Source organism: Dermacentor albipictus, chromosome 1 (assembly GCF_038994185.2).
Source record: "Dermacentor albipictus isolate Rhodes 1998 colony chromosome 1, USDA_Dalb.pri_finalv2, whole genome shotgun sequence".
Lineage (NCBI taxonomy): Eukaryota > Metazoa > Arthropoda > Arachnida > Ixodida > Ixodidae > Dermacentor > Dermacentor albipictus.
The window spans coordinates 10,701,545-10,725,459 of NC_091821.1; the positions used below are offsets into that span (position 1 = coordinate 10,701,545).

General features: G+C 44.6%; 1 protein-coding gene across 2 annotated transcripts in view; it reads left to right on the forward strand.

Moving 5' to 3' along the window:
* The first annotated feature begins 2,212 nt into the window (after positions 1 to 2,212).
* LOC139060138 (carnitine O-acetyltransferase-like) overlaps positions 2,213 to 23,915 on the forward strand; it is a 50,389-nt gene continuing 28,686 nt past the window's right edge. For both annotated transcript variants that reach the window (XM_070539047.1, XM_070539055.1), the window contains exons 1-7: positions 2,213 to 2,370; positions 2,732 to 2,920; positions 5,573 to 5,659; positions 6,142 to 6,260; positions 6,352 to 6,405; positions 11,586 to 11,751; positions 17,301 to 17,472. In XM_070539047.1, the coding sequence (XP_070395148.1) occupies positions 2,326 to 2,370; positions 2,732 to 2,920; positions 5,573 to 5,659; positions 6,142 to 6,260; positions 6,352 to 6,405; positions 11,586 to 11,751; positions 17,301 to 17,472 (832 nt within the window). In that variant the 5' untranslated portion in view covers positions 2,213 to 2,325. The remainder of the gene's footprint in view (positions 2,371 to 2,731; positions 2,921 to 5,572; positions 5,660 to 6,141; positions 6,261 to 6,351; positions 6,406 to 11,585; positions 11,752 to 17,300; positions 17,473 to 23,915) is intronic.

Consider the following 23,915-nt stretch of genomic DNA (forward strand, 5'->3'; position numbering starts at 1 on the left):
CGTTGGCGTTCTGCGCTCAGCGCCAAAAGATGACAACTAAGTGCATAGTGCCCTGTATCTGCCTTTTGAACGTCGCTATTGGAAATGGCAAATAAAGCTTCAGCGTACTAGAAGTTACAGCTTGAGGGATATTGTGAACAACCATGAAGAACTCGGAAGAAATATTTTTTGTAACTTGTTTGGGCAGTAACTATAGTAGGATACAACTAAAAAAAACACAGCAATTGGCAACCAAGGCACACGGACCGCGCGGGTTTGTGTTACTCCGCTAGCCAGTCACAGAAGCAAACAAAGTCGTCGTCATGCGACGTTTTCCAAATGGCGTCGTCCTTGATACCTCCGGAGCGTCTGCTGTTCTTGAAGAGTCTTTTCTCGGCGGAAGCGATGAGGTGTGCAACAGACAGGGACAAAATGTATGGAGTCTGAGCATTTCACTCTTCAAAAGCCCTCACTACAGTTCACTTCATTGCTGAGCCAGTTTTACTCGTGAAATTCACTGCCAACTAAAGTGAAACTTGACAGTAAATAGTTGCAGCGAAGCAAGTGTTTTATTTCAGTTCAATAAACAGTTAGGCTTTCGCCGTTCCACTATAATAGACGAGTGAAAATGTATAAAATTACGCGCTTATAACTTTATTTTTGTGGTTACCGCCTTATTTAGGTAACAGGAAAAGTTTGAAGTACTATTTGCAGCCTCGCGGAGGAACAGTGGCTGGCGGTTATGAGGGCGTGGGTGGGGCTTCACCGCAGACTTAATATCCGACTATAGCCTATCCAATGCAGTCCTGTACAAATTGTTGAGGGCCAGAGACTACATTATTTTATGTTTTGACTGGTCGCCCGGATGATATCGTTTTGTTCTCGAAAACTTGCCCGGATGTTCCCGTTTGAGTGCCGGGATAACCGCTCTGGCTGTTGGCTCAAGGTCACATGAAGGTCGCCGACAACGGGATCTAAAAGGATTTCATGTTAAAAAAAATTTTTCGCTGACTGTGGAAAACTATTTTGCTCACAGCTTGGCGCATGCTAACGGCATGTAAAAGGCAGCTAAGCCAATTAAGATTTCGTTCATAAAATACAGCTTGCGGTGTCCCTGGCTTCGGTGGAGTTATAAACCAAACTTATATTCCTTGCCTTAACCAGAATTTAACCCACCATTCTTTTACTTAGTTAGGTACAACTCATTTAAAAGTGCCCTCTAATTATTAAATGTAAGTGATGTGCTTGATTCACGCACGAGAGCCAGTATAAATCTTTCAAAATGTCCGCCTTTCTACACAACAAACACTCCCCGGAAAAAAATTCCTGGGTACGGCCCTGAACGCAAACAAGGCAGATGACGATCACTGTCATGGGACAAAATAAGCCCCAAAGAGTGCAAGCTCTTTTAAGAATGTACATCGTAAGGATGCGATGACTCCACCACGCGCTGCCATGGCGTCCTCACGGCATGCAAACAGATCTGCATGCGCGAACGACTCATATGTAGGCTCCCTAATGTAAACCAAATGCCGAGGTGACGAATTGTTTGCATGAGGTGCTCCCTGGATGTCATCTCCGTCGCAATGAGCTCATGACAAATCGCATAGACGTCACGATGGACAACGATGTGCGGAGTGAACTCCGCGCCTCGCAAAGTGATTCCGCCATTTAATGCTTGATGTGCCTTGTGAGGCGGACAGTGGGTGTTGACGCGCAAGTTGCTAAAGCTTGTGCAGACAACATTCGGTCATATACTCAATAGGCAGCAGCACAGCTAGTTGGGCTAGCTCTCATATGAGACGCGCTGGTTTAATTGGGACTTGCTCCGTGCGCGACCGTTAAATTTACTTTCGCGTTTGTCCGAAGGAGGTGCAATTTTGTATAACTGCACCGTGATATTTTCTTCTTTACTTACTCCTCTGAAGGACGCCGACAGCTTCGTCCATTTTCATTTCCTGGTGGATTTGAAGGAAACATCTTAAATAGCGCACAGCACGTAGTGCCTTAGTTACTTTTCTGATGGGTGCCGATTGTCGTCTGTTTGCATAATACGTAAGGTTCATGGGCGAATCCACTGCTCCACTTAGGACTCAATACTAGCAAAATATAGCAGCAAACTAGAGTGATATTATTTTATTACCAGTTTAATGCAAGCAAAAATCGCGCGATATTTTATTTGGTTTGATGCATGTTTTTGTATGTAAGTGGCATCGCCATCGTTAGCAACGCTTGCGCTTATGCTTGCGCGATGAAAACATAAACAAAACAGCTGAGGACAAAACGTGAAAGGAAGAAAACTCAAGGAAGTTTAGGAACGACCAAACCTGTTCGTTGCCAGCTGAGATGATCATTCGTGGGTCACTTCTCGCCTGTGCACGCAGAAAAATGGTAACGTTAAACACCTGCGTTTATTCCCTTTGACTGCGTGAAGTTGGCTATCTCTTTCACCGGTCGCCTATTCGCGACAACACCCCGATAGTGCTTTTGTCTGTATGCATTGAGCAACGCTTGTTAAATCACGTCATGTTTGCAGGGTATTGAGACTGCAATCGAGAGGAAGCACTTTCTTTAAGACAAACGATTGTGTCATCTTTGCTTTAGCTCGCAACACGTGTTTGAAATTGTGGCCGGAAAGTTGTTTTTCTAAGATGGAATTCGGAAAGATGCCAAGCTTCTGCGCACTTCCAGTGTCATTACTTTTTGAGTTTGCGCAGCATGAACTTTGATTCGCTTCTTTATTGTTGTCTAGGTGAATGAACTGAGCAAAAATGTTTCAAACCGAGCGGCGGCTACGTGTACAACACAACTAGGACCGATGATGTCAAGACAAAAAGATCTGATGAAGTTGCCGGTGCCGCCGTTGCAAGAAACGCTCCAGAGATACGTCGAGTCGATCAAGCCACTTGTTACGCCTGCCCAGTTCGAGAAAACAGCGAAGGTAAAAAGGCAAACATTTGTTTTGGTGTAACGTAGTGCAGTGATTAGGAGAGCAAAGCACCAAACCTTAATCCACCAAAACATGCCCATGACAGGTGCTGTTTAGCTTAAGGTCATACTTTGTACGCAAAAACTATACAATGAAGGTAGCTAAATATCGTCTGTGGTTGCCTGTACTAAACTTTGCTGCCACATTGTCTGCCCTTTTACAGTTTCTTAATTTTTCCCAAAATAAGTATATGATTATTTCTCCATCACTATGCACATGCATTTTATTTGACAAACTGGTGCTGCGAAGCATTATGAATTAGAAGTGCCATTGGCTTCTAAAATTATAACGAATTATGTATGCATATGTCGAATTATTTTTCGAGAGCTTTGTCAAAATTAAAATAGGAAGTGCCTGACGTTCCTTATAGCAGTACAGAAATCTTGGAGATAAAGTGCATTGAATTTGATCCCTAATGAAGCTATCATAATGCTATGAGCCTGCTTTTCTTTACCAGCCCGTCAATCCATGAAGCGAACCACATTAGCCATTGGGCCACTTTTTTTGGTGTGTTGTTGATGTTCCTAAATTGTGATGACAGAAGGCTGAATTAAAAAAAAATACTGTTTCTGTTTCTTGCCCTCATTGTCTGCTTGTCTTGCCACCACTGTATTGCTGTATCGCTTGTAGAAATGTTTCTTTTATTGTAATGTACCTCCAAGGAAGATGCATATTATTGATGATATATTGGTGGCACTGCACAGCACTGAACATCAAATCTTAAATTGTATGTTAGAATAGGCATGTATTTTTGCAGTTTTATTTCTGTGGTCCTTTTGTGGTGCGCAAATGTGCTTGCACACGCTAGCATCTTCCTTACAAAAGTGAAACTCTTTGCTACAAATAAATTTTGTTGTGTGATGCACGTTTCTGTCCTGGTCTTGCTTTAATTTATTTTGCATCCTATCACACTGAAATACTGGATTGATATTATAGGCACTCTGTCAGTGAGCGCCCTTGGGGAGTGTAGGTGCCTTTAATCATTAAAATGCAATCTTTTTAACTACGGTAAGTTTTCTTGCATCAAAAGATTTGTTTGAGAGAAAAGATACTTCCTTCTGTCTGCATGTGGGAGCTGTTTTTCTTCTTCCGTTTCACATGTTATAAAACCAAAACAAAGCTTTTTGAAGTTGTGCAGTAATGGGAAGCTTGCCTAATTGTGGGGCTTATTAGTACTATGGAGTGTCTGCAAGTCGGTTTGTTAACCAACAGTTCAGAAACATTTTTCAGACAAGTGTTGGTTATATCCATCTGCTAAGAAACTTAAAAGTTTGACCAACGTTTTGTTGTTTGCAGACAAGCCATAATGATATCACTGCTTATGTGGCATAGAATGTCCATTAATGTGCATGTGTTTGTGTTTACAGTTGGGGAATCTTTACAGGGGTAGCTATCTTGGCTTCGAGTCGTAAGCATTAAAGTGAGACTAAAGAGAAAAAAATTTTTGGGCTTTAATAGTAAATTACCAATCTACAAAAGTAAAATAATTGATTCTTACCAGAAAAGACAATCAAAATACTGATGGCAATGTTCCTTTTTGATGTTTCTGCACCAGCTTGCTGTGACGTCATGCACTTTGGCAGTGTCTGCTTTGGCCTAGCTGATTTCTTATCATTGTTATTTGAAAGAGCCAAAGATTGAACTTGGCAAGTTTCAAGAAAATTTACGGAGCTACAGCAGCCCAAACATGAAAAAAATGCTTTGAAATCTGGGATTTGACACTGAGATAGGTGCAAAAATATATAAAGAAAAGAAAAAAAATTGAAGTGTGACCTTAACTTTTTCTTCCAATAATTGACCTGTTGCCTCGAAATGAACTAAAGTAGAGTTTTGAAATAATATTTTATTAGCCTAAACACATTGAGTATATCTCTTTAGTGTTCCTCTGAAAAGAGTACTGAAGGAAATCTTGAGTAATTTTTATTTCTTCATTGAAAAGCTGTTGACCCAGTAATTACACTACGGAGCCTCAATTCCTTGAGAACATGAAAAATAATTTATTACCTTTCAATGTGGCCAGTTTTAAATTGTGTGCCAGCTGTAGCCTGCTTTCAGGCCTTTAAGGTCTGCCCATGTTTTTCAAATACATGGCAGCAGGTTGGGTGCTGTCCTTGAATGCCTGCTGTATTGGTTTAGTTGTTTCTTGGTTCTAGGAACACAGCCCTGAAGTTTATTCACTTCTATATGCATTGCCAAGTAGAAAAAATGACACACACCATAGTAATGACTTTTAAAATGCAGAGCTTAGAGAAATCTCATTTTATTGACTGTTTGCAAGTACAAAATATTTGAGGAGCTCAGTAGGCAAATAAGGCTGGTTTAACTTAACAATTATATTCCAATGATCTTCCTTTTCACACTTCTCAGTGGTTCAAGTGGTGCTCCATCTACATTATCACCACGATTGTCTGGCTATGAATGGTCTATGATAAGAAAGGAGTAGAACAAAGCTGAAGGAATGTTCATCTTATACCGGTTATAAATTGAACAAATTTTTATTGCCTGTGCGAGTAATTGCATTGTCTCCTTTGTTGGGAAGCATTTGAGCCAAGGATGAATCAAAATGGTAATGTTTGCTTTTATTGGCTGTTTGTCATTTCCCAGGTTGTAGAAGAGTTTGGAAAGCCAAATGGAGTAGGAGAGAAGTTGTACAAAGTGCTGGAGGCCAAAGCTGCATCTACAGAAAACTGGGTTAGCATGTGAATTCTTGCTCTTTGTTGACAGTGGTGCTTGCTTCTGAAAGTGCTAACACATGTCAACTGGATTTCAGCTGCTGCTGGACATATCGTAGTGACAGGTGCACCACAATTTTCTGTGTGAAGAAGTGAAAGTCTGTTTCACATCAGTCTCGGGTTGCTGGTGTTGAAGCTTTTAAAGTTATGCAGTCTCAGCCACAAATTTCTCACTGAGCAACAGTTTTCACCACAAAGTGTCAGTGAACATTCCACTCCAGTATTTCCATACTGTGAAACTCTTAATGTGTTTGCTGAAGTATAAATTTTTTTTTTGGCTTGTTACTCCATCAGGTACTTTTGCGTGTGCAAGGTATAATGAAAAGGACATGTTTACTAGTGAAGTGCAGATACATTATTTGTACGATTCCTTAATTTAATGTATGGACTTTTTTTTTGTTCCATTTTTGCTGTGAATATATAAAATTTTTTTGTCTTTAGCTTGCAGACTGGTGGTTGCAAGGAGCCTACCTCACATATAGGATGCCGGTCGTTGTGTACTCAAACCCTGCAATGGCACTGCCTAGGCAGACATTCACACAGAAAGAAGACCAACTCAGGTAAAATACTCTCAATCCACTTTGAACTGCCATTGCATTATGTACAGGTTTGTGGAAATTAATAATTTATTGACTTAATTTAAATTCGCAGGCATGCTGCTTTGCTTATTGCTGGAGCTCTAGACTTCAAAGCCTTGGTGGAACGGTGAGCCCTCAGAGCTGCATTTTACATGGTGAAGCACACCCTGTTTGAAATGTGTGCCCTAATTGTTTACTTTCACATTTATTAGATGTATTTGTTTATTTTTGGACCTGTAGTTAGCAAATTAAATTTTTAATTACATGCTTCCCTCCCTTGTTTTCTCTTGGAAGAATCATCCTCATCACCAAATTCTGTTGCTTATACTGTAATATTCTTGTATCACTATGAATGCTTGACAGTATAGTATGATTGTATTGCATTTGTTAACTGTGTGGATTTCACCATGGGTATATATAGTGTATTGGATGTCTGAGTTATGTTTTGGTAGTAAGTGTTACTTTGTTTCGATGAGTCAAAGGGCAACAGTGAATGAACTGGTTAGCAGTCATCATGAAGGAAAACAGCTGGAGTACATCGTTTCTTATATGCTATTTATGTTCTAAAGAACTGGCTTGGGAAGCTTTTTAAGCAGTTGGAAAAACCTTACAACCACCATTTGAACGCTTTGAGATGGTATACTTGGAGTAGGTAACGTATGCAATGGATCTATGTCACCTGCATAAGTTACAAATATTTCATATATTTCTCTGGAAGTTCAATCTGCATATTGAAGATTGAGTTAATAATTCCAATAGTGCTCAATGGTGCTGTGCTGCCATGTTTGGGAGTAATGTTTTGAAGGGACTGACAACTGAACAAAATGTGTCGTGAGATTTTGGTGGAAATTACAATGATGAACTTTGTAGAGACAGTCTAACAGGATGTTAAGAGCAGGAACTTAATTTTAAATTGACAGAAAGAGTTGCATAACACTGCCAGCTGCAATACTCTACTGGGAAACAATGGTACTTTGAAGCCCACCATGTGATCACTGGTTGGTGTGCTTAAGTTAGCTGTCATTAAGTGCACCATGTTTTTTGTTTAAAAATTTTTTTATGTGTTGTATGGATTTCCACTCTTTGCAATGCATAATAAAATGTAAATAAGCTCGCGCTAGCAAGCGGCACTGCTGTTGCGGTGACTGGAATGTCAGATTATGGAATGTTAGATTAGTGGCGTCCTTCATTACGTGGTGGTACATGCGAGTTTGCGAGCTCCCAGTGTTGTGTTGTCTGCCTTTGAGATACAAAGTACGGTATTTCATATCGTAAAGGGGTATTGGTGCTGTAAGAAGAGCACTACTGGCAAAACTTAACTTGACTTGGTAATTAATGGACAGTAAAATGCAAGAATAGCAATGATGCATATACATATACAGTCAAACCCACTTATAACGATACCGGTTTTAACAACCCTCCGAAATACGAATGGACCACGCCAACTGCGCTGCAAGCAGATCGCTCGCATGTTGCTCGCTGGCTCCTCATTCATCCTGTACTCCCCCCTCTGCCTCGCTACTGGCGCTGAGCTGTGCTCCCTCAAGGGTTGCAGAAGTTAGTGCTAGCCTTTCTTCCTTCCCTCAAGAACCACTTCTCTCCTCATTCAGCGCAGTTCTGCAAACAGCTTAATCGCTCGCGTTCATCATAGTTGGTTGCGTCGAAGTCGTTCCTGGCCACGTGGTTTTTCAGCCTCGCTTGTCTCGCCACCTAAATGGAAGATGGTTGATCCACCCGCTGATCATCGGCAATGCAAGACGTTGCCGGTGAAAAGGAAGCACGTGGCTATGGATTTGGAAACTAAGGGCTTCTAACTGTTGAGATGATCGTCATGAATGTGTTTACGTCACATAGCGACAGCAGTGAGGACGCGGTAGGGCAGGCTGCCTCAAAGTTGTCCTCACAGGAGGCCTGGCAGATGATTCAGCCCCTCTGGGGCTTCGTTTTCATGAGGAACCTTCCGCTGCACTACGTGGAGCACTTAGATGCCTTAGAGAAGGATGGCGGCAAGCTTCGCGTATAGCGTGCAACGCTGATGGACATAAGCTTTTCTCGTGTAAGCTAGTGAGAAGTACGGGGCGAGATGCTTGTTGTGATCTCTCCTCAGCGTTTCTTCTGGATTTCTCAAGCTGACAGGCTGCTGCAGCAGCCTTCTCACAATTTTTAAAAGGCCCCTTTCGGGGCCACCAAAGTGATGCCTCGGCGGTGCTCGCATATCGCTTGCCACCCAGAACACCTCTTCGCAGTTGTTATAGCAGTGCCATTCTTTAACGCTGACAGACATGGCTTGTTACGCGCGATCGGAGCACCCAGGAAGCAGTTAAATGAGTGAACACAATTGGCAGCTGCATGGGTGATGGGGAGGGGCATTGGCCTCCTTGCCATTATAGTCTTCTCACATCAGCTCTGCTATCCCCCTATTTTGATTTTTTCATGCAATCCGGTTATAACAATTATTGCTTATAACAATTGAATTTTCATGGCACTTGATTATTGTTATAAGTGGGTTCAACTGTATTATCATAGAAGTTGCTTAACAGTTCTGAAAGTGTGAGCCACATAAGGATTACCTTTATAAACAAAATATTTTCTAAAGGCTTATGCTGCACTTGTCAGCTTCTCTTTCATGCTGGTGTGCTGTTGTTATTGCACTTGCTTATCAATGCTACTAACATTGGACTACATAAACACAATCTGTCAAACACAATGGACAAATTCTCATAAAAATATTACAACACACCTTCAGGTGCACCGGTACTGGGTTTAGAGGCACAGATGCATCAAATAAAAGTAATCTTATCACCTGTTATTATGAGTGATAAAGTTACACTGCCCAGGATAGTGGCATATTACAGTGTCTTTTTGGCTTGCCAGGTATAAGAAATTTGTTTCTGTCATATTTTTTAAGCTGCTACTAGTTTGAGCAGAAAGCCTAATACACAAACTGTACAAGCTTAATGGAAGTTTATAGGTAAAAAAAAGTTTGGACAGACAGTCTTTGTACCACATATACTGCCTAGTGCACTTGTGCATGGCATCATGTTCTAGAGCTACGACCAGAAATCAACTTTTGTGCCTCTTGTGACTTTTAGTCCATTTAAGCGCATGCGGGGCATTATAGACTATGACTGTGTAGTAATATTTTCCCTGTATTTTTTCTATAGTTTACAAATGCCGTATTTACTCGATTATAATGCTCCCTCGATTAAAACGCGTACCCGTTTTCTGTGACCAAAAAATAAAAACAATGAAAACCTCGATTGTTACACGCACCCGTTTTCCATGACCAAGAAAAGAAAAAGGAAGAGTACAATGCCGTGCACCTTGTGCTTTCATATAGAAAGACTATTTTCTCTCATTTGGAAACTACATATTTAATCCCAATACACTAAAGTTGTGATGAATAAAAACACGAATGGAAGCGGCGTAGCTTGCCGCCAAGATTTTAACTGCGCCGGTACGAGTCGTGTAGGGGAATAGATGTCACTCGTCGTCGCTATCAAACAACTCCTTATTGCTATCAACAGACCAAAGCATTTCATCCTCGGTGCCGTCCATGGCATTCGAAATCCCGCACTATTTAAAGGCCTTGTTGACCATGGCAGACGGGATCGTGCACCATGCAGCTTTCACCCATCCAGCAAAGTCCTGCAGCGAGGCACACTTCATTTTATTGGTGGGCGTAAATTCGTGGCAGCCACTGACAAGCCATTCGGTGTAAAGCGCCCGAACTCTATCTTTCACTGGCTTGTTCAAACAAACATCGAGCGGCTGGTGCTGCGATGTCATGCTGCCGGGTATCGCGACAAGGTTGGCTTGTCCTTGATGGGCTGGTCAAGGTGGCAGCTGAAAACGTCGAGCACAAGCATCCCACGCAGACCCAAACTGCCACTGGGGTCTCTTTCGCCAAACGTTATCAATGCAGTCGGCGACGAAGTTTGTGGTCATCCAACATTTTTCATTTGTGCGCACAATCACGCCACTCGGAAACACGATTCCTTTCGGGAGCATCTTCCGTCTGAAGATAAGATACGGGGGCAGCTCGTGCCCATCCGTAGTGCAACAAAGCATTGCGGTGACTCTAGTTTTTTTGTGGCTGGAAGACAAAATGCGCACTTGCTTCGCCCCCTTTTCAACAGTTGTGGTAGCAGGCATGTCAAAGTAGAGTGGCGTCTGATCGGCATTTCTAATCTGTCCAAAGTGGTAGCTGTTCCTATGGCGCAACTTCAAAATGTACCGCTCAAAACTGTGCAATTTCTCTTCATATTCTTCGGGCAATTTTTGGCATATCCCTGTCCGCCTTCGAAGAGAAAAGCCTTTTCTTTTCATAAAATTTGATAGCCAGTACCTGCTCGCTTTGAAGTCACTCCGTGTAAGCCCTTTCTGTAGGGCTGACTGCATCGCCTGTACTTTGAGCAGATTGGTCATCACAGGCGTTGTGCCGCTCGCTGCTCTTGCACGTATTCCATGAGCAGCTCTTCTGTTTTGGCGAAACGACCCTGCTTCGGTCCACTGAAACCCTTTCTTATTGCTTTGCTGGTGAAAATATTCTCCTTCGATTTGCGCCAGTCCCGCATGCAAGTTTTGGGAACTCCGAATGCCCGTGATGTGGCCCGATTTCCGTCCGTCTCCATGCACATGATAACTTCCCTTTTAAATGCGGCATCATGGTGGACTCGGCATGTCTTCGCAGTCGGTGCTAATGGAATAAACGTAGAAAACGGGAAGAAAACGGGAAGTAGTGCCTTGTTACGCGTACACATGGAGGTATGCACATGGAGGAAGCTACGGCAGCTAGGCTAGAAGCGCGTTCGAGGTGGCCATTTTTCGAATGCCGATGACGATATGGTAACGCGGATTTAGGGTCGTACTCAATTCTAATGCACATGCAATTTTTGGACCCGTTTTATCAAAAGAAAGGTGCGCGTTAGATTCGAGTAAATACGGTAAGCTGCTCAAAAAATGATAGCAGTACTTCCTTCTTAATGTTTGAAAACTAGGAAATCATTTCATACATTTGACAATAGCACTTTCATTTCTGGAACATAAATGATGGAATCTTCCCAGAACAGGACGGAAAATTCCTTCCAAACTATGAAACATCATTGTGCTAGATATTTACTGTCAGTGTTTTACTTAGTTGTGTTTTTACTTTCAGTGGTGCAGAGTGCTCGCTAAAGAAATTGGTCAAAGACTGTAGAGGATTTTGCGTCAGAAATGCTATAGAAGTTATAAGATTTCTTCTTTGTGGTGGTTGTCATGGAGGAACAATTTAAAAAGAGAAACAAACCTTGTTTTCCTGGCTAGGCAACAGTTGGCTCCAGAAATGATGGGCAAGCATCCTTTGGACATGTCCCAGTACCAAAAAATCTTCAGCACATGCCGTGTCCCAGTTGTTAAACAGGATAGCTTGGAAACCTATTTTCTCAGTGACAGTCCACCTAAACATGTGCTGGTCGTACACAACAATGAGGTATGGAAACTGTTTTTTTTTTTTCAGGTGTTTTGAAATGATCGAGCAGCAGTAAGGAACTTTGCTTTTGCATTGTGACATCATAATTAACACCCAACAAGTAACACTTAACACATTACAAGGACCAGGGTATATCATATCTTGTTGTACTCCGAGCTTGGCTGAAAGTATGGGTACTGTGGCAGTGGTTGCCAAAATAAAGCTCCTCAGTGTTTAAAAGTAAAAGTAGTGCCACCCACTTGCCTCCTCCTCCGTTCCACTCCATCGCTCGGCACGGCCAGCGCGGCCTCGAGAGTGGCGCCACCTGTGTCGATCCTGCCATAGCAGACGACAGCTAATGTGCTACTGGTGGAAATTCGCAGAAAAATTTGTTTGAGCCCTGTGGTGCAGTTTTTGAGGTGAGATTTTGCTTTGTCAGTTGGGAACTGGCCTTAATAATGTTGTGTTGTAATTGCGCAAAAGAATAGAGAAAATAACTATTATGTAAGGCGTAAAGTTGGTGTTGCTGAAGCACGGTGCATGCACACGGTTTTGTTCTCCCGGCGCGTGAAAGATTGCAACTGTCTGGGGCCAGCAATGCCTAGCAACTGGGCCGCTTCAGCTGTGCGCCTTTTACAGATGTGTTGTGTAGCTGATACACGGGTTCTGGCAACCATGAGCAATATTTTCACATGTAGACAGTATTGTTAATGCAAACATTTATGTGCCAAGACCACATTGTGATTATGATGCACGCCATAGTGGGGGACTCCGGATTAATTTTGACCACCTGGGGTTCTTTAATGGGGCCCCTGTGCATGGAACATGGGTGTTTTTACATTTTGCCCCGCTTGAAATGTGGCTGTGGCAGCTGCGATTTGATCCCGCGAACTCGTGCTTAGCAACGCTACACCATAGCCACTAAGCCACCACGGCGGGTATAGAGGCAGAGAACAATAGGGTTGTAGGACCAAACAATCCTCAAATGGGTTTAATAAAGGGGCTTATCACAATCAAGGAAAGCATACAGCACAAATGCACAAGTCCACTGAGCTGTCAGGCTCGTACAAACAATGAAACCCGAAGGAAAAAGAAGGATTAATTATTAAAGCAAATTGCAAGAGATGCATTAATTCTTGTCGTGGTATACTGGGATGCAAACTTATATAGCTACTCTATGCACAGCTTCCACGGTAACTTCGTCCATGAATCAAAAACCAATAATCAAAAATCGCGAAATCATTTGTCGTAAGAGATGGAAGACAAGGTACAGTGCATATGACGCATGTGATGCCCGTTTGCTTAATCAGACGCATAAAAATGTTACCGTTAAGCAGTAAAAATGTAAATCCTTATCGGGAGGCCTGTGGTCCTTTGTGGCCTTTCTCTGCTATGATAATCCTGTACACAAAACGTGAGTAGCCGCTGCTCATCCCTCCAATACTGAGGACGCGTCTGGCAGTAGCATGGATAGAGGCAAAATGCAAGAGGCCTGTGGGCAGTTTCCTTATTGGCTCCGCAATTCTCCTCACATGGGCGCGGTATGTTGCAAAAGTCACGGGAAGCTTTTTTCATTGCGGGATGCTTTTGTCGTCGGGATGATAGATTTTTTTTTTTTACAAGTACTGCTCCAGGAGGGCACAAGTAACTGCTTACAAAGGCCTGAGGAAAGCACATGATATAATAAAGCAGGCGGTGCAGGGAGTGTTTGCATACAAAATTGGCTGTCCGCTGTCGTGGACAACCGATCTTATACCCCCCTGACATGCACAGGCCTCGGCGAGCCCCAACCCAAGGGCCAGCCCTGGTTCTAGCTTTGGTGTCCTGGAGGCGCTGTCAGTAATACAAAATAAGGACACGTTGTTAAAGCTAACAAATAAAATCTATTGAAGAGATACAATCACTCCCAAGCACCAACTTCAGACGCAGCACTACCGTGCCCATGCGAGGGGAATTATGGAATGACAATGAGGAATTTACCGGCCCATGTACTGGACGAACAAAGTGCACGTTAAACATCCTCAGGTGACCTAAATAAAGTTATCTGGAGCCATTCAATATGACCTCTCACTTAGCTTTAGCCGTTTCAGGACGTTAAAAACATTAAACACCACTAACCAAAGCAATACATGCAGGCTTACATTGCAGCTAAACGACTTTATTTTTAAGCCTTATTGAGCCTTGCAAAAGCATCTTCTGGTGGAGCTGAAAAAAAATTGCCTGAATAAAGTCGCTTTTATGTCACACGCCTGCTGCAGATGTGAGCACTTTCGTGGCAAAACAAAACTCCTATGAAACAAAGCGAGCACATTCAAAAAAGGTCAAATTAAACGTCCCAAAAGCCATGCACAGCATGAGCACATATGCAAGCACTTTTTAAAGAGGCAGGCGTAAGCTAGGTTCAAAAGAAGAGGTAATGAAGAACCGTGGCACTTCACAAAGCCATGCATTTTTTGCAACCTCCTTAAAGTCAGCCCGCCCAATGCTATGCACCCATGCTTTTCTTCTTAGTGCGTTGCGCTCGCCGAATGGTCAACAGAAAAGCCTTTTGCAATCGCCTTGTCGGTTGCAGCAATCTAAGGCGCAGCAGCACAACATCACAATGCAGTTCTCATCCCTAACACACTTTATTTTGGTCCGCTGATGCACTTGATCAATCCGTTTGGGCATTTTTTTGTCACACTAGATCGCAAATGCCAGTTGGAGCGTGCTGGAGGGAAAGATATACAAAAGCGCAACACGTGCTTGCACGTGACGCGGATTGGCCAATGGGGGAGCGGAGGAAGCTGGGGCGATAGGAGGCCACGAGGAGGAAATGCTGGGGAGAGTGGAGTGGCGGAAAGATCTAAGAATGGCGCTACTTTTGAAAAATTAAGGCGCTTTATGCCAAAATGCATAGCTGTGCCAACTACAGTGCAGCTCCTGCTGTTGAGACTAGCTTTGAGCACATACACATACCTTTGCGTGCAAGCATGCCAGTACACTTGATTGTGCCCTGCGCCTCTTAATGAAATGGCTCATGGGATGAAATAGAAATAGCCATGAGAATCTATAAAATGGCTGTAGGTTTCGCAGGCACAGTGCCACATTTCAACGTGTGTGTATGTGACTTGAACAACTGGTGACAGAGCTCAAGTTGCTTGTAGTGCGTGGTTTCTTGCATGAAGAAAAATTTCACTAAGTTTAGTGGCAATTACATCTTAATTTTTCCTACATCGCAAATTTCTGTTGAAGCCTTCTGTGCAGCGTTGTACTGATATGCTGTTGCTTGACATGTTGCTCAAGCTGACATGGAACAGCTGTTGCATAACTTTTTTTTTTCTGTGATGTTTTAATGTATTTGTAAGAGATGTAGAAGTGGCAATAAAAGATGTTGGTTTGGGGATTCCTGGTCACCTTTGAACACTGCCAGTTTTTAAAACAGAATTGTATTTGTAACATCAATTAAAGGTAGGTTTAAGTGCTCAAAAAACGAGGACAGAGAAAGAAACACACAACACACCACGAGCGCAGTAAGTTGTCTTTCGCTGTCCTCATTTTTGGCGCAGTTATAACCTACCGTCAAGTATGAACCAACTAGCCCTCAAGAACGTCCTACTAAAACATTAATTAAGATGGTGATTTGCGGGAGTTGGTTAAGTTGGTCAAAGGTTTTGATGTGAATGTAGTACTTGTACTGTTTGAAAGTCTTTATGGTTACGACACACTTATTTTCTTCCTGCACTTTGGTGTTTTGTGCTGCATTCATGTTATGAACTCATAACATGCTTTGGGGGCATGTTATATTTGTTTGAGTTTGGGGCAGTTATGAGGGACATAATTGGTGCAAAAATCCTAGGAGTTGGTCTCAAATTTAATTGTGCATATTTATGCATGGCTGTTATGGAAAACCCTGCAAGGTTTCCTTTTGATAGGGGAGTGTGAAACATTCTAAGGGAATTTTACGGCAGCAGAAGTGGGTTTATTTATTTATTTATTTGTGGTACACTTAGGGTATAAATACATTACAGAGGGGAGGGGCACACAGAAAAAAAGGAAAAAAAAAGCATAATACGCAATAGGTTACACATTTCAAGTTAAAAGGTACCCACAAAAAATTACTAATTGTACCATATTCTTACAGCAGGCTTGATAGTGCATTTTTAAAAGCATTTGGATCAGTTATGTTCGTTATGGAGGCAGGTAAGTGATCCAGTTCCTTGCAATTCTGGGAACAAATTATTGTGAGCCTGCAGTGGTTGAAAAATGTGGTATACTAACCTTATGGGGATGATCAAGCTGGTGTGAGCGAAATGGCACTTGAAGTATAAACAAGGAACAAAGAGTGGGGTTGTGAAAATACGGTTTGTGAAAAGACAAATGTGTGAATGCCTACTGCACTGGTTAGGGACAGAAGATTAAAGAGTAGCTTTCATTTCTGTGACAATAGCAATGCGATTATAGTTAGCTAAAATGAAGTGAGTGGAACAATCTTGCACTGCCTTAGTAACCTGTATTAGTGTAGTGTTATGTGGGGCCCACAAAGACGAGGCGTATTCTAGCTGAGGTTGAATGTAGGTAGTATAATGTAACAGTTTTAGTTACAGCGGGGCAATGCAGAAGTTTTTTTTCAAGTAGGCTAAAGTTTGGTTTGTTTTAACTATTAAGTGATTTACGTGTTGTTTCCTGGACAAGTCACTACATATGTAAACATCAAGGTAGCGATAGGATGTTGTGGTTTGGCTTATGTTACATGGTATCCATTGAACTTTTAACTGAAGCAGCCAGGGACAGATCAAGTACTGCCACTCAGTTTATGTACAGGAGTTGAAATGCTGTACTTATTCGAATATAGGTCCACCTTTCTTTATTGAAAATGTTGCCCAAAATGATCTATTGACCCATATTTGTGACCAAAGAATTGCAACCTATATTCATGAACAGAGCTGGGAAACGTACCAAGCTAAGGGAGTTCCTCCATCGTACTTGCAGTAAATCCTTTCTGGAAATTTAGCAGACTCGCTTTAGGAAATGCTGAATATCCAAAGCACTCGATGGCACCAAGGACAACGTCTTTTGGGGTGCTGAGGATGCTTGGGAAGCACCCACCGAAGAGGGCTTCTCTGGCAGTTACGACTAAGATGCAGCTTGTGGTATTGAGTAGTGAGATTGAATAGTTGAGCTTACGGTAAATAAGGGTGTCATAGTGAATGTTCTTCGTTTCTCTAAAAAGATATGGGTCGGCCTATATTATAATTATTTTTCATTTCTTGGCCAGTTCATTATGTTGGGGTACACTTATATTTGTGTTTGATCTATCTTTGAGTAAACACGCCAGGTTTGTAGAATGTTTTCATGTCATTAAATCTTTTCAATAGAAATTCAACAGTGCAGTTTCTTGCTTATTGACCCAAGTATTCAATTACCTCCTCTCTATGGTAATTTTTGTGCTATAATAACATTATCTCTTACTTTAGCAGTACATATCCCCAATTGCATTTTCTTGCATCCAATCGTACATCGAAACCTATTGGATGTATGTGCCAGTTTTCTGCACCTTTGTCATAATCCTGGTACTGGTCCTGTACCAGTTTTTTGCAGTTGAGGTCTATGATAGCCAAGGAAATCCATATGATGAGCACCAAATCCTTCAGCAACTTCATCAGGTGGTGGATATGTCAGCAAGTGTTGGTGCCGGAGTTGGTATTCTGACAACTGAGCATAGAGATAACTGGGCGAAGGCATTTGAGAACCTCTGCAGAAGTAAGTTTTCTTTTCTTTTGCGAGTTGTGCTTTGGGCTTGAGGAGCCAAGGCTGTTCTTACAGTAAGGTTTTGATTTGCTGTTGTTTTACCCGCCATGGTGGCGTAGTGGCTGCGGTGTTACGCTGCTAAGCCCAACGGCACGGGATCAAATTTTGGCCACGGCGGCTGAAATGGAAATCCCGGCCACGGGGCGAAATGCAAAAACACCCATGTAACAGGCATTATGTGCACGTTAAAGAACCTCAGGTGGTCAAAAATTAATCTGGAGTCCCCCTCTAAGGCGTATGTCATAATTATATTGCGGTTTTGGCCAATAAAACCCAAGAATCTTTTTTTTGCTTTTTTTTTTGCTGTTGTCTCTCAGTTTCAGCCAGACAATGAAAAAAGATGGTGTCAGCAGTGTTTTATGACAGTGTGATGATGCATGTGTGTGTACATGCATATTGAAAATACATTGCAAATTGAATACACATATATATACCTATGTCTTTGTACTGAGTTTCTCATGTAAGTTGAACCAAACTTAAAATATAGAGTTGTTGGATAGTTTATGTGGTGAAGTATTCATGATTACTCAATGATGCAATTATTTACTTTACTATCACCAGAGAAAAAGAAGGGCTGTTGACATGTGGAGGGTTTCGGTGATCACCGACTCTAGTTGTTGAACGACTGTGATGAAAAAAACGAAAGGATATACTACTTAGCTGGCCCAAATTAATTGCAGCACTAGACACTTCATATTGTATGATAATTGCCAATGCAGCCTCAACTAAATTTCACTAGAACTATTTAAATATTGATGTAAGTGTAAGTATATTGCTATATGTGAATTGAAGCCAGTAAATTCCTAAAGAAGCCCTGCACTTCAAGTTATGCATGTTCTTATTTCATGTTTGCTTGCTATAGTACTTGGCGATGCCTCCAGCAGCAGTGAAAATGCCGAAATCTGAGCATCCAATATCTTAATTTGCTTCTGAAATCATTTTCCGCGCTGACTGCAGTGTTAAAAATCAACAATTTTCGGCAGCAGATGGGATGCAAAGGCATGTGACTTGTGCTGTTCATTTTCATTGGTTTAGCATGAGTTGTATGTGTTTATGCTATATCTACAATGGTGACTTTAAAAATGAAAATGTGTTTTATGCTTTTTAAAACTACGAAGAGGGCACACGTTTGTGCAGTACAAATTAATTTTGCGTGCAACTTAAACTAGGTGTGCTGTCTAGCGGGACTACACTTGCAATATAATGCAAAAATGAGCATTAACATGTTGCTCGTATCTATGAGCAGTGTGCAAAGATCTTAATGAGAGCAGCATTCCGGGCAAGTTGGTAATCCATTGCTTAAATGATATTGCGCGACATAAAAACGACACGGACGTGAAAGAAGACGACACACCAAGCTTGGTGTGTCGTCTTCTTTCACGTCCGTGTCGTTTTTATGTCGCGCAATATTGCTACGGCACAATATGTGCGATCACGAAAGGCCAGCAGTGTGAAGACGACGACGACGATTTAGAAGCTAGCGCGGGCTGTTGCCTCTTGGCCAAGCGCAGCGTATTTTCCTTGTAAATATATTTGTACATAGCTTGTCGTCCACGTCTTCCTACGTAACATATTTGGTGGAGGTGGACGTTCCCTGTACCTCGTCACGGAGCTTCGCAGTGGACGGTACGTCGAGCCTACCTTCATGGCTCCCGGCGACGCCAACCTGACTCCGCCGGCTCCGCCGCCTGGAACTCGCCAAAAGCCGACGTATTGACCAGCAGTTTGCCCGTCTGCCCAACACCCCCGCGACATCTTCCTGTGCCGACGCTCCTCGTCCCAACAACACTGCCGATGTTACCAGGATCGTCCGGCGTGAGATCGAGGCCGCCTATCCGGCTGCCTTCGACTCCAGTCCCACCACCACATCTGCAGTCACGGTCTCACTGATCCAGGCAGTTGTCCGCCAGGAGTTTGAAAACATGGGTCTTCACACCATCTGCTCGGCCCATCGCCCTGATACCCGCCCGGCTTCTTCGATTTCGCCCCGTCCCGCATCTTCTTACCCACCACGTTTCCGCAACCCATCTGAATGGCGCACTGCTGACGACAAGCCTATTTGTTTCCACTGCCATCGCATCGGGCACATTTCTCGGCACTGTCGTAGTCGCTGGAGTTCCCCGATCCGGTCTACTTATACTGCCTACTCTCGCCCCTCAGGTGGCCCTTCTCGTCCCTATGCCGCACGCTCCGATAATGCCGCCATTGATTCTCCTGCAACGAACCGCCCCTATTCTCGTTCACCTTCGCCCCAACGACGACAATCTCGCTCTCCCCAGCCCCGTCGCTCCTATTCGCCGACTCCCTTCGGACGCCGCTCCCAGCCGGAAAACTAGACGATGCAGCGCCTCGAGGTGACGCTGCATTGCCCCCTACGCCGCCAAATCCTCTACTGACTTTGCCCACTCATCTGAACCTTCTTGCCGTGCAAGTCGACGGTGTTTCTGTGTCTGCTCTCATAGACACTGGGGTGCATTTGTCCGTAATGAGCGCTGACCTTCGTAACCGGCTCAGGAAAATTATCACGCCCGCCACGACGCCCGTTGTCCGTGTCGCTGATGGCGGAACAGCCCCCGTCATTGGTATGTGTACCGCCTGCGTCTCCTTCGCCGATCGCTCAACAATCGTGCTATTCACAGTCATCGCCCACTGTCCCCACGACATCATCCTCGGCTTAGACTTCCTCTCCGCACATTCTGCTCTCATCGATTGTTCCGCCAGCACTCCGCCTTGACCTGCCTGTTCTGGATCCTGCTGAACCACACCCCAGTCGCCTCAGTTCCGCCGACTTCGTTCGCTTGCCACCTTCGGCACTGACCTACGTTGACCTAGTGTCATCCCCACCAGTCCCCGACGGTCACTACATCGCGGCTCCTATGCCAGACGTCCTCCTTACACACGGGATCACAGTACCCCATACAGTTTTATCTATTACGGCGAATTGCGTTTGCCTGCCAGTGGTCAACTTTGGCTTGACGACACAAGTGCTGCCACGTGGAATGTCTTTGGCCCAGCTTTGTTCATTCGAGGATCACTCAGTAGCATCCATTGCAGTAGACGACACTTCATCCGATACTCCTCTCCCATCGCCGTTGACAAATTGTACCATCGCTGACTTACGGAAAATGATTGCCCCCGACTTGCCCTCCGAGCACGCTCGTGAACTCTACCGCGTTCTGTTTTCCTACCACGATATTTTTGACTTTAACGATCGTCCTTTAGCCCAAACTACAGCTGTCAAACATCGCATTAATACCGGCGATGCCCCTCCTATTCATCGCCGCCCGTATCGAGTGTCACCAGCTGAGCGTCAAGTTATTCACGCAGAAGTTCGCAAAATGCTTGCCAAGAACATTATTGAACCGTCATGTAGTCCTTGGGCGTCACCGGTTGTGCTGGTAAAAAAGAAGGATGGCTCATGGCGCTTTTGCGTGGATTATCGGCACCTTAACAGGGTTACCAAAAAGGACGTGTATCCCCTACCTCGGATTGATGACGCCCTTGACTGCCTCCACGGTGCTCGCTATTTCTCCTCTATTGACCTTCGCTCTGGCTATTGGCAGATTGCCGTGGACGATCTCGACCGCGAGAAGACTGCCTTTGTAACACCCGACGGTCTTTATCAATTCAAGGTCATGCCGTTCGGCCTATGTAACGCTCCTGCCACTTTTGAACGCATGATGGACTCCCTTCTTCACGGTTTCAAATGGTCCACGTGCTTGTGCTACTTGGACGACGTTATAGTATTCTCCCCAACGTTCGCTACGCACCTCGAGCGCCTCTCAGCAGTCCTGGACGTTTTTCGGCGAGCCGGTCTGCAACTCAACGCATTGAAGTGCCAATTCGGCCGTCGCCAGATTACCGTCCTTGGACATCTCGTTGACGCGAACGGAGTGCAACCGGACCCAGGCAAGATCCATGCTGTTACGCACTTCCCTGTTCCGAAGTGTGTCAAGGATGTGCGCAGCTTCATCGGCCTTTGTTCGTACTTCCGCCGTTTCGTGAGGAATTTCGCCGCCATAGCACGACCACTCACCGACATTTTGAAAAAAGACGCTCCTTTCCAGTGGGGCGATAACGAGGCCTCTGCATTCTTTCATCTAATCGACATTCTCACAACGCCTCCCGTTCTGGCCCATTTCGATCCTTCTGCGCCTACCGAAGTCTGTACTGATGCCAGCGGTCACGGAATTGGAGCAGTCCTGGCACAACGCCAGCGTGGCCACGACCGTGTTATCGCTTACGCCAGCAGGCTCCTCTCACCCGCGGAGCGCAACTATTCCATCACTGAGCGTGAGTGTCTGGCCCTAGTTTGGGCGGTTGCGAAATTCCGCCCATACTTATATGGCCGATCCTTTTCCGTTGTCACAGACCATCACGCGCTTTGTTGGTTATGCTCATTGAAAGACCCTTCAGGAAGACTTGGTCGCTGGGCCTTACGCCTCCAAGAATATTCGTTCTCTGTCACCTACAAATCTGGCCGACTACACAAGGACGCTGACTGCCTGTCTCGCTACCCGGTAGACGAGCCTGACGACGCCGACAGTAGTACCGCCGACGGCATTTTCTCTGTGTCTGCCTTCGCTAACATCGCCGATGAGCAGTCCCGAGACCTATCGTTGCGAGTACTCATCGAGCGTCTGCGCTCTACACCTACCGACGCATCCGTTCGCCGATATGTCCTCCAGGGCGGCATTCTGTACCGAAGGAGCTTCCTCCCTGATGGCCCTGATCTTCTTCTTGTCGTGCCAAAACATCTACGACAGACTGTGCTCTTTGAGATGCATGACGCACCCACTGCAGGACATCTTGGGGTAACCCGCACGTACGACCGCGTCCGCCGCCGCTTCTATTGGCCTGGTCTCGCTCGCTCCGTTCGACGCTATGTTGCTGCCTGTGATCCCTGCCAGCGTCGGAAGACACCTCAGGTGCTACCTGCCGGTCATCTCCAGCCGATCACCGTCCCTGTGGAACCGTTCTTTCGTGTTGGATTAGACCTGCTCGGTCCCTTTCCCACGTCATCCTCTGGAAACAAATGGGTAGCCGTCGCGACTGATTACGCCACCCGATACGCTATCACTCGGGCTCTCCCTACCAGCTGCGCCACTGACGTCGCGGACTTTCTCTTGCGTGACATTATCTTGCTTCATGGCGCCCCGCAACAGCTGCTTACTGACCGTGGTCGAAACTTCCTCTCGAAAGTTATCGCTGACATTGTGCATTCCTGCTCCATTCAACACAAACTGACTACTTCATACCATCCTCAAACCAATGGCCTGACAGAGCGGTTAAACCGTACTCTTACCGATATGCTGGCCAAGTACGTTTCCAAGGACCACCACGACTGGGACATTGCCCTTCCTTACGTAACATTTGCGTACAATTCTTCCCGGCACGACACCGCCGGATTTTCTCCCTTTTATCTACTGTACGGTCGCGAACCTACCTTGCCCCTAGACACGGCACTTCCTCCTGCTGCGGTCTCAACAAGCGAGTATGCGCGCGACGCCATCGCCCTCGCCGACCATGCACGCCAGCTTGCCCGTGCTCGACTTACGGCCTCACAGACCACTCAGCAGTGTCAGTACAACGCCCGCCATCGTGACGTACAGTTTTCACCTGGTGCGCTCGTGCTCCTGTGGTCGCCCTCTCGTCACGTCGGACTTTCCGAGAAGCTTCTTTCGCGATACACAGGGCCCTACCGCGTGCTGCGCCTGGTGACGCCTGTGACTTACGAAATTGCTCCTGTGGGCTCAAGCTCGACCTCTCCTGTGGCATCTAGTGATGTCGTACGCGTCAGTAGGCTCAAGGCCTACTACACTGCTTCCGAGTCCGATCTTTAGTCGCTCCGGGACGGCGCTTTTGCAGCCGGGGGTAGTGCTACGGCACAATATGTGCGATCACGAAAGGCCAGCAGTGTGAAGACGACGACGACGATTTAGAAGCTAGCGCGGGCTGTTGCCTCTTGGCCAAGCGCAGCGTATTTTCCTTGTAAATATATTTGTACATAGCTTGTCGTCCGCGTCTTCCTACGTAACAATATCATTTAAGCAGTGCAAAGATCATTCTGTATATTTTTGGCAAACATCCAATAGCTATTTATAAAATTTACTGTGCGTGAGAAGGTGCGTTTGCAGGCACCTTAACTAGATGGCGCCACCATATCAAGTGAAACTACAAAGGGAAGGTCACAATGGGAGAAAACTTCTGGTACCGCGAGATTTAAGCTGCATTTTAATCAAAATGCAGCTTAAATCCTCGCTGGGTGAGCAAAATGCAAAAGGGTATGCCTCTTTCTTTTGTCTGCTGTTATGTTGAATTTGTAACTTGAATAAATTAGGTTTGGCTGCATCAATTTTTGTAATTCTTTTTGCATTCAGCTCGGGATAACACAA